Source organism: Chanos chanos, chromosome 15 (genome assembly GCF_902362185.1).
Source record: "Chanos chanos chromosome 15, fChaCha1.1, whole genome shotgun sequence".
NCBI classification, from domain to species: Eukaryota; Metazoa; Chordata; class Actinopteri; order Gonorynchiformes; family Chanidae; genus Chanos; species Chanos chanos.
In genome coordinates, this window is record NC_044509.1 from 8,492,520 (window position 1) to 8,503,924 (window position 11,405).

At 40.6% G+C, this 11,405-nt stretch overlaps 3 protein-coding genes across 3 annotated transcripts; all 3 read right to left on the minus strand.

Annotated features, from left to right (window-relative positions):
* Nucleotides 1–953: 953 nt before the first annotated feature.
* Nucleotides 954–3,621, minus strand: LOC115828213 (protocadherin gamma-A12-like). Its single transcript, XM_030792169.1, has 2 exons — nt 1,216–3,621; nt 954–959 (listed from the first exon to the last, which is right to left on the minus strand). The coding sequence occupies exons 1-2, from the start codon at nt 3,619–3,621 to the stop codon at nt 954–956; spliced, it is 2,412 nt and encodes an 803-aa protein (XP_030648029.1).
* Nucleotides 3,622–4,554: 933 nt separating this feature from the next.
* Nucleotides 4,555–6,999, minus strand: LOC115828214 (protocadherin beta-16-like). Its single transcript, XM_030792171.1, has one exon. The coding sequence runs from the start codon at nt 6,997–6,999 to the stop codon at nt 4,555–4,557; it is 2,445 nt and encodes an 814-aa protein (XP_030648031.1).
* A 1,265-nt stretch (nt 7,000–8,264) lies between these two features.
* On the minus strand, nt 8,265–11,010 carry LOC115828215 (protocadherin beta-16-like). The gene is made up of 2 exons (XM_030792172.1): nt 8,605–11,010; nt 8,265–8,378 (listed from the first exon to the last, which is right to left on the minus strand). The coding sequence occupies exons 1-2, from the start codon at nt 11,008–11,010 to the stop codon at nt 8,265–8,267; spliced, it is 2,520 nt and encodes an 839-aa protein (XP_030648032.1).
* Between the last annotated feature and the right edge of the window lie 395 nt (nt 11,011–11,405).

The following is an 11,405-nucleotide window of genomic DNA, read 5'->3' on the forward strand; positions in this document are numbered from 1 at the left end:
TGTAGATTGGTGCTGAAACAGTGCTGTCTTGAGGAAGCTTAACTGAACAAAAGAGGTGGGGTCCAGTTAGTTTGCCATTGAGTACTTAGGAGAAATGCTTAGCAACGATTATGTTTTCCCGCATGGGAGAAAAAAAAAAATTTGGTTCCACTCTGTCCATAGAGGATCCATGTCGCTGCCGCCGACGCGACACCAATTCTATTTGGAGCTAGAGAGTGTTTTGGCAACAAAGATTTGCAAGACTAGGAACAGCAAACATGCCACCTCGATTGTGTGACATGTTCAGCTTTGAACAAAACTATGTACGCAGCGCTGAGCATTCGGGAATATGTACTGCGGCTGTACAGTCAAGTGCTAAAATCACTGGACTTGTGCAATCAGCATCACAAAAGGAGGCACTCAGCGTGCGTAAATAAAATAAGAAGTATCATTATATCAAAATACAATAATCTGATCTGAAACATAACTTTTCACCCAGAAGAATTCGTAGGACGTGAGTAAAAGCCGATTAAATTGTATTCCAGTACTTGGCGGAAAGGGCAAGAAGACCAAAAATAAATGAATAAATTAGCAATGAGCAAACAAACACACAAACGAGCAAACAAGTAAATCCAAAACAAGACAAAATATTGTCGTTCTTTCTCCAGGCATAACATTTGTCGAGCCCTGCGTTGAGCGAGGACATCTGACATTTACTACAGTTCAACAGAAAATGCACACATTCACTGACGACTATTTGGCTGGACTGTCTACAGTATTCTGGAATTAATTACAAACAGTGTTGCACAGCTGTAAAGTTTGCATTTCATACTGCGAAGTATAACGAGTTTGAAAGAACTCAAAGTCAAGAAAAAGAAAAAGAAAAAAAGAAGTGTCACAAGTGATGACGAAAAATGTTATTACTTAGCATAACTGGTGGGATTGGTATAGAAAACATACCTCACGCTTCAAATTTACAGCTAAAAACAGACGTACGCAGAAAGTTTTTCAACGGTATGTGGAGAGAGAGAACGTGTAAAATAAAGGGAGAATATATGATACAGGGGCTGCCGTTTAAAACTGTTGTACCCATTGTGTAGCTTCACCAATTCTGACTAGATCATCTTCAGTATGGCGCAACAGCACATGAAAATGTAACTGAACATTTAGTTCAGCCTGACTTTTAAAAGAAAGACTAGAGCAATACAAACTTTGTAGAAAACTGGAAATGCATACCTCGCTAGATTCTCCAGACGGACATTCACCAGAGAGATTGATGATATCATTTGAGCCCCTCTTCAGTGTATGGTCAGCAAGCAGCGTATTCTCATTGTATGATGTGAGGAACTTGAAGTCACTTGTACGTGAGCCTGTTGTTAAGTATGTGTCATAATTGTAAGAACTGCGCAAAGTTCCTGCTCCCTCCATCTCTGCATAGGTGGGGGGGAGGTGGGTGCTGGGAATCGCAACCGTTGCGTCAAACAAGAGTCTGGGCTTTTTTCTTTGACAAAACCTCGCTGCTATAATAAGAATGATGAAAGTCAGGAAAAACGTGGACACAGAGACCAGTGCGATGATCAAGTATAATGTCAGCCGTGAATTGTCCTGTTGATGGTTAGCAAATTTTAGGTCAGTAATTTCAGCGGGGTTATCTGAAATCACTAAATGCACTGCACAGGTTGTTGATAAAGAGGGTTGCCCGTTATCTCTCACTGCAATTATAAGGCTTTGTTTCATGAGATCAGATTCAGAGATATCGCGCTGTGTCCTGATTTCTCCACTATGAACACCAATGGTGAAGAGTCCTGCATCAGTAGCCTTGACAATACTATATGATAGCCATGCGTTCTGTCCTGAGTCAGCATCCACGGCAATCACTTTGGAAACCAGAGAGCCTGAGAGAGCCCCTTTGGGGACCACCTCTGTCATGATAGAGTTTTCCTGTGGGGCTGGGTATAAGATCTGAGGAGAGTTGTCGTTTTCATCTGTAAGGAAGACTCTTACAGTCACATTACTGCTCAGTGCAGGGGAACCATTATCTCTAGCCATAACCTGGACGGTTAAGTCTCTAAACCGTTCATAGTCAAATGTTCTGGCTGCACTGATCACTCCCGTGTCTCCGTTAATGGATAAAAAGGAAGATACTGACGCTTCACCCATTTCGCTTGGCACTACAGAATAAAAGACTGAGCCGTTCTGTCTCCAGTCTGGGTCTCTTGCAGTAACAGAACAAATAGTGGATCCTGGTTTGTTATTTTCTGTCAGATAGGCGCTGTACGACTGCTTCTCAAACAGAGGTGGATTGTCATTCACATCTCCAACAGAAACTCTCAGCGATTTAGAAGAGGTTAGTGGAGGGGAACCTTCGTCGGCAGCAGTAATTGTAATGTTATATTCTGACACCTTCTCACGGTCCAGCTTTTCGGTGGTGATTAATGAAAAATGATTTTTAATCGATGGACTAAGCTTAAAAGGAGTGTTTTGCTGAATGAAACATTTGACTTTGCCACTGGATTCTGTATCCTTATCCTGAACATAGATCACTGCTACTTCTGAGCCTGAGGGTTCGTTCTCTGGAAAAGGCGTTTTTAATGATTTTATGAATATTACTGGAGCATTATCATTTATATCAGTCACATCCACAATCACTTTACACGAAGCAGCTTGACCAGCTCCGTCTTTAGCTTTAACGCGAATTTCATACGAGGAGGTGTCCTCAAAATCCATTGGGCCTTTAAGTTTAATTTCCCCAGTTTTCTGATCAATAGAGAAAATACTTTTAGCTCTCATGGAAATGTGACTAAATTCATAAGTGACATCTGCATTAAGCCCTTCATCTGCATCAGCTGCACTCACAGAGACCACAACCGTGTCTAATGGTGCATTTTCTGGTACGCTCACCTTATACACATTCTGTGTAAAAACAGGTTTATTATCATTAGCATCTAGCACGCGAACATGTATCATTACAGTACCCGATTTCGGAGGATTGCCCCCATCATATGCTGTTACAATAAGTGAGTGATGGTCCTGCTTTTCGCGATCCAACTCATTCTCCAGAATTATCTCTGCATACTTTGATGCATCTGCATTGGTGTGAACGGCCAAACTAAAATGTTCATTGACTGACAATGTGTAGCCTTGTACTGAATTCACTCCTGAGTCCGGGTCCAGTGCCTCATCAACGGAAAATCTCTCTCCTTTATCGGCTGATTCCCCAATTTCCAAGTGTATTTCATTATGTGGGAAGATAGGCACGTTGTCGTTAATATCTTGGATTTCCAGAGTGATGCGATGCAGTTCAAGAGGATTTTCCATGAAGAAGTCAAACGTTAAGGTGCATGATGGCTTCTGTCCGCATAGCTCTTCTCGGTCTAACCTCTCATTGACAACCAAATCCCCTGATTGCTGATTAATGTCGCAGTAACGAGTTCTACCTTCGAATTCAATCCTGGGATTACGAGACTCAAAGGTTTTTATATTGACCCCCAAATCCTTAATAATCTTGCCAATAACAGAACCCCGTCTCATTTCTTCTGGAATAGAATATCGAATATCTCCAAAGGAGGGATAGAATCCAGCAACCAAGAGAAGAAAAATTTCCAATAATATCCAAAAAACTGCAGTTGTTTTAAATTCCATAATTTATCGTATATGAAGCACAACGAAACACAAAAAAATAACGAACAATGGGGTAGCGTTACTGAGCAAAAGTAAGATGAAGCCTTCTCGAATCAGGGGGTGGTCTTAATAAAATCTGTCGTATGTTGACCAACAGCGACCCTTTGTGAATCCTGTGAAAACTGAGAAGGAACTCATTTTTGAGGTAGCCAATATATAGGGCTCAACAGTACAAATGATGTTGTACTTTCTTTCTTTCTTTTTTTCTTTTTAATAATACTGGACGCGGATGGCTACTTTCTCTATCGTACAACCTTTTTAAGTCTAAGATATCTTGAGTAATTTTGCTACAAAGTGAATTCATTTGAATTGGAATAGTACGCAGAGCATAAAGTAAGGGTAGCTACTATGCAGAAGTTAGTATTGATGTTTTTTTCTGTGAACACTTCAGTTTTCTTTTAATATTCCAGTATTATTATATCACCAGGTCCAGATTAGATGTCACTTTAAAATAAATAGATTTGGTGCTCTAATATATCCCAACACCGACGGAAAAAAGAATTTGAATGTATTAACCTTAAAAGTTTATTCTAATAACAATGCAAGGAAAGAGTGGGTGAAAGGAATAACAGCTTTTGTGGAGTAAGAGAGACATCAGAATTTCACATACCAGAATTTATAGATTCTTCAGGAAAATAAGAGGAACTTCATATTTCGCAGAATTGTACTGTAAATGAGCTAACACAACAATCGAGAACGCATTTACCCCATAAGTAAAACAGTAATTTCAGCCTTTAGGCCGATAGTTTAAACACAAACACACACACACGATTAAGGCGAAATGACAGTACTCGCTGTTACGTATGGAGTCCGCTGGGTATTATTTAGGTCAACAAGGAAAAGGTTACAGTATCTAATGTTTACATTCATTCATTCGTTCGTTCGTTCATTCATTCATCCATACTTCCCTTTTATATGTATATAACTACAACATACCTCTTCTGAAACACGTGTGTCCAGCAAGAAACCGTCAATATCATCTTCGTTTCCCTTTCTGAGTGTCGAGATAGTTGGCAGCGAGTTCTCATTGTAAGAGGTTACGAACTTGAAGTCACTCGTTCTCGAACCCGTTGTCAAGTATGTGTCATAATTGTAAGAACTACGCAGAGTTCCTGCTCCTTCCACCTCGGCATAGTTCGGAGGGAGATAGGCGCTAGGAATGGTAACTGCTCCGTCAAACAGCAGTCGAGGTTTTTTTCTCTGACAGAATTTCACGGCCAGGACGAGAATAATAAAGGTGAAGAAAATTGTAGAGACAGAGACCAGAGAAATTATCAAATAAAATGTTAGTTTGGAAGTATCTTCATTATGAGCCGTTTCCATCAGTTCTGAAATTTCCGACAAGTTATCAGAAATAACTAAATATAAGGTACATGTTGTCGAAAGAGAGGGCTGCCCATTATCTTTCACTGAGATAATTAGATTCTGCCTGGTGTTGTCTACCTCGGCAATGTCTCGCTGCATGCGAATTTCTCCGCTATGAAGATCAATAGTGAAAAGACCAGGATCAGGGGATTTTACAATGTGATAGGACAGCCAGGCATTCTGACCAGAGTCAGCATCCACAGCTATCACCTTGGAGACCAGAGAGCCAGAGAGCGCTGACTTAGGGACCATCTCAGTCATGTAAGAGTTTCCGTCTGGGGCAGGATATAATATCTGAGGAGCGTTGTCATTCTCGTCGGTTATGAATACGCTGACAGTCACGTTGCTGCTGAGTGGAGGAGAACCGTTGTCTCTGGCTATAACATGGACTTTAAAGCTCCTAAATTTCTCATAATCGAAGGAGCGAACAGCATGGATTACTCCTGTTTCTCCATTAATGGACAAAAAAGAAGACACTTGAACACCATGGACCTCACGAGGCACCAGAGAATAGAACACTGTACCGTTTTGTCTCCAGTCAGGATCTATGGCATTAACCGTACAAATGGAGAGGCCAGGTTTGTTATTCTCAGGCACATAGGCCCTGTAGAATTGCTCTTTGAATACAGGTGGGTTATCATTAACGTCTGACACAGACATGTGAATAGTCTTGAAGGAAGATAACGGTGGAGAGCCCCCATCTGTAGCTGAGATTGTTATGTTGTATTCCGATACAAGTTCACGGTCAAGCTCACTTGTAGTGACAAGAGAGTAGTAATTTTTTACTGAGGAATTTAGTTTGAAAGGAACGTTGCCATGAATAGCGCAACGAATCTGCTGGTTTCCCTCAGAGTCTTTGTCTTGTACATTGATGATGGCTACTTCTGTTCCAGGTAATGCATTTTCAGGAATGGGGCTATTTAATGATTTCAAGTGTATGATTGGGGCATTGTCGTTTATATCAACAATTTCAATAACTACTCTCGCAAAAGAGGCAAGCCCCAACGCGTCTTTTGCTTTAATGCCCAGTTCATATACCGATTTTCTTTCAAAATCCAAACTGTCATCGAGGAATATATTTCCCGTTTTAGAATCCAAGGTAAAAAATTTAGAGACGTCGCGAGAAATACGTCCAAATTCATATGTGACTTGACCGTACGTTCCTTCATCAGCATCTGTTGCATTCACTCTCAAAACCAATGTGCCAACAGGAGAATTTTCAGGCAGGCTAGTCTTATAAACATTTTGGCTGAACACTGGAGCATTATCATTAGCATCAAGAACAGTAACGTGTATAACTACTGTCCCAGATCTCCGTGGAGTCCCACCGTCAGTGGCAGTGAGTAACAATTTCATCTCCTGCTGCTGTTCGCGATCTAGCTCTTGTTCTAACAATAACTCACCATAGGTTCCCTCACCCTGGTTCTTATGTAAAACAAAGGAAAAATGATTATTGTCCTGTAACCTGTAACTCTGAACACTATTCCGTCCGATATCCACATCATGTGCTTCATTAATGGCAAAACGGGTGCCTTTGTCGGCTGATTCATGAATCTCTAATTCAATAACGTTACTTGCGAACATGGGTGAATTATCATTAATATCAAGGATCTCTACGATAACGTGATGCAATTCTAGAGGGTTTTCAAGGACGATTTCATATTTAAGTAAACAAATCGGGCTAGGTCCACACAGGTCCTCTCTATCTATTCTCTGTGCAACAATCAATTCACCAGCATCGACGTTAATATCACAATAACGCATGCTTGCATCATCCAAATCCAAACGCGCTTTCCGCGCCGAGAGCGTTTTTACAGGTATTCCCAGATCCTTTGCTAAATTTCCAATTACATATCCAGTCTTCATTTCCTCTGGAACAGAATAAGTGATATCACCATTAGTTGTCACCAGATGAGAAAAGATGGATGCCAGGACCAGCATAGAAGAAGGAGCAAATAATCCTTTATATTCCATATTTAGCTGCTCCTTTTTCGGGATAGGCTTCTGAAAGCTGTTTTTTTGTTTCCTTTTTTCTATCAGAAACACATGCAAACTTTGTCATCAGTATCAAAACAAAGGTAAACGTCCTTCATGTTAATGATCCCCCGGCATCATCTAGACTAGCGAGAATTCTCCTCCCTTTAATTCATGGCATTGGGAGAGAAACACTTTTCCACATTCAGCTGTTGTATGGCGACACACTGTGTAATGTATAAAAATTGCAGTCAGACATGAAAATAATCTTGAATGTCTCAGTTACGCTTTCCCAGTTTTCATAAATTATATTGCGATAATTTGTTTTTTTTTTAAGAGCGTAGCAGATAACATTCTTGCAACCTGTCATTATGACATATATTCCTCGGCAATTCAGTACTTCTTTTGTGCAAAATATTTTATTTTTTAGACAATGACTATGTATAGCAGTGTCTCTGCATATAATCAGGTTGATATTGAATCGTGCAAGACAGAATATCACGAACGTTTACAAAATCAACGTGTAGTTACACCTCATACTGGCTGCTGTCCACGTAAAGGGTGCTGAAATAAGGAAATCGCGTTCTCCGCATTATGCCCAACCCATTATATATATATATATATATATATATATATATATATATATATATATATGTATGTATGTATGTATGTATGTATGTACATATATGTATGTATGTATGTATGTATGTATATACATGTGTGTGTGTGCGTGTGTGTGTGCGCGCGCGTGTGTATGTATGTATGTAGGTATATATGTATGTATGTATGCATATGGTGGGGGCAGGGGATTCGATGTTAATAAATGCCAACTCAATACTTGAACTTCCAGCTAAACCTGCGTTGAGCGAAGTACTGTACGATGCCCTTCAAGCCAGTGCTTAAATGCAAACGTGTCTTTGCGCTCGCGCGCGCGTGTGTGTACGTTCAGCTATAAACTTGGGCAAACGAAATCGCTCAAATGTTGGTACTAATTACGAACACTGTTCAACGTTTTTAATCTCAAAGTTTACGCTGCCTTGGATGACATGCTGAAACAATCGTTAAGGAAAAGAACAGCTAAAGCCACTATAACCTGAATCATACGTGGCAGTAAGCCTATCTCCATGACCTTGAATAGCTACTGGTATCATGTTTGTCACTGGCAAGTATAATCTGCTACAAACAAAATTTTTGGTCATCAAACATTTAAATATTTCTATATAATAATAATAATAATAATAATAATAATAATAATAAATGTGTCCCTAACGAAAAGGCGAAAATCTCAACTCTGGGTGTTGTGGTTTGATATTCAGAGCTAAGATAGACGGCCGGAATACGGAACGTTCATGAATCAGTTTTAATCGTAAGGGGTTGAACTGCGCGTGATAAGCGAGAAATATGAAACACTTGGTGTCTTTACTTGGACCCTGATGCAGCCGCACCTGTTGCACATTTTATAGCGTCGCCAGTTTTAGCTTTTTTTCAAAGTAGCCTATGGCAAAATAAAGCAGACAAAATACAAGTGAAGACTGAGTACAGAACGTTTTCCACGGAAGGGTACATACTTCTCTGCCAACACTATGTAAAAGTGAAAATGCTTACCTGGCTAGGGTTTCCAGAGAGACATTCGCCAGAGAGACTAATCATATCATTTGAGCCCTTCCTCAGTGTATTGTCAGCCAGCAGCGTGTTCTCGTTGTACGATGAGACGAATTTGAAGTCACTTGTACGTGATCCCGTTGTTAAGTATGTGTCATAATTGTAAGAACTACGCAGAGTTCCTGCCCCGTCAACCTCTGCATATGTTGGCGGGAAATGGGTGCTGGGAATGGCGACTGCTGTGTCAAACAAGAGTCTAGGCTTCTTTCTTTGACAAAGCTTCACTGCGAAGATGAGTATGATGAAAGCCAAGAAAAATGTGGACACAGAGACCAGAGCAATGATCAAATAAAACGTAAGTTTCGAGGTGTTTTCCTCATGTGTCATATCACTCAATTCCGAAATCTCGAGCAAGTTATCTGAAATGACTAAATATATAGCACAGGTTGTAGAAAGAGAGGGCCTCCCATTATCTTTCACTGAGACAACAAGATTTTGCTTCATGTTATCTGACTCGGCAATGTCTCGTTGTGTCCTAATTTCTCCGCCGTGAAGACCAATGGTGAAAAGACCAGGATCAGTGAATTTCACGATGTGATAAGACAACCAGGCATTCTGTCCAGAGTCAGCGTCCACAGCTATCACCTTAGAGACCAAAGAACCGAGGAGCGCAGATTTAGGGACCATCTCAGTCATGAAAGAGTTTCCGTCTGGGGCAGGATATAATATCTGAGGAGCGTTGTCATTCTCGTCGTTTATAAAAACACTAACAGTCACGTTGCTGCTGAGTGGAGGAGAACCGTTGTCTCTGGCTATAACATGGACTTCAAAGCTTCGAAACCTCTCATAATCGAAGGACCGCACAGCATGGATTACTCCGGTTTCTCCATTAATGGACAGAAAAGAAGACACTTGTGCACCATGAACCTCACGAGACGACAGAGAATAGAACACTGTACCGTTCTGTCTCCAGTCAGGATCTATCGCGTTAACTGTACAAATGGAGAAGCCAGGTTTGTTATTTTCGGGCACATAGGCCCTGTAGAATTGCTCTTTAAATACAGGTGGGTTGTCATTAACGTCTGATACAAATATGTGAATAGTCTTGAAGGAAGATAACGGTGGAGTGCCCCCATCTGTAGCCGTGACTGTTATGTTGTAGTCCGGTACAAATTCACGGTCAAGCTCACCTGTAGTGACAAGAGAGTAGTAGTTTTTTACTGAGGAATTCAGTTTGAAAGGAACGTTGCCATGAATAGAGCAGCGAATCTGCTGGTTTCCCCCAGAGTCTTTGTCTTGTACATTGATGATGGCCACTTCTGTTCCAGGTAATGCATTTTCAGGAATGGGGCTGTTCAGTGATTTTAAGTGAATGACTGGCGCATTGTCATTTACATCAACAATTTCAATGATAACTTTGGCAAAGGATGCTAATCCTAGACCGTCTTTCGCTTTAATCCCCAATTCATACACTGATTCTTTTTCAAAATCCAAGCTTCCATCCAGGACAACATTTCCCGTTTTAGAATCCAAGGTAAACAATTTAGACACATCGGGAGAAATACGTCCAAAATCGTAGGTCACTTGACCATTCGCTCCCTCATCTGCATCTGAAGCACTCACCGACAAAACCAATGTACCAGTAGGAGAATTTTCAGGTAGGCTGACCTTATAAACATTTTGATTGAACATTGGAGCATTATCATTAGCATCAAGAACAGTGACATGAATAACTGCTGTTCCAGATCTCTGTGGACTTCCACCATCAGTGGCGGTGAGTAACAATGTCACCTCTTGCTGCTGTTCGCGATCTAGTTCTGTGACTAACAATAACTCACCATAATTTCCCTCAGTAGGGTTTTTATGCAAAACAAAAGAAAAATGATTGTTGTCCTGTAGTCTGTAATTTTGAATACCATTTTGTCCAATGTCCGCATCATGAGCCTCATTAATCGCAAATCGAGCACCTTTAGCAGTCGATTCACGGATCTCTAATTCAATAAGGTTACTAGCGAACATGGGAGAATTGTCGTTAATATCCAGTATCTCGACCACAACATGTTGCAGTTCTAGAGGATTTTCGAGAACTATTTCATATTTAAGCAAACAAATCGGCTTAGGTCCACACAGAGCTTCTCTATCTATTCTCTCTGCAACAATCAGTTCACCAGTATTTGCGTTTATGTCACAATAACGCAATCTTGCATCGTCAACATCCAACCGCGCTTTACGCGCTGAGAGTGTTTTTGCAGATACCCCGAGATCTTTTGCTAAATTCCCGATTACAGATCCAGTTTTCATCTCCTCTGGAACCGAATAAGTGAAATCGCCATTTGTTGTCTGCAGCTCAGAGAAGACGGATGCCACGGCAAGGATCGAGAAAGGCAGAAATATTCTTTTACATTCCATATCCACAGAGAACTGTAGCTTGTCCGTTTTCGTAATGAGTTGTAGAAAACGGTTTTTCCTTAATGTGCCAGAAACACGTAGAACTCTTTGTCAGCAGTATAAAAACAAAGATAAATGCCCTTTATATTCACGAGGAGAGGACAAAAATCTTCTGCACTCCGTATTCAAAGCGAAACAGTAGATACAGATTTAACATAGTCTTTAGACGGAGTTTTGACTTGTGTATATCAAAAATACCATTAGATTCATTACAACCATGGAAAACAGGAACATTTCCTATATGTTGACGGCTCTTTGGCTATAAGGAGATAAGTATGGACTCTCCTCCCTTGAGTTCATGGTGGGAGGAGAGAAATGCCTTGCCATTCTAAGCTGATGTATTGCGACACACTGTG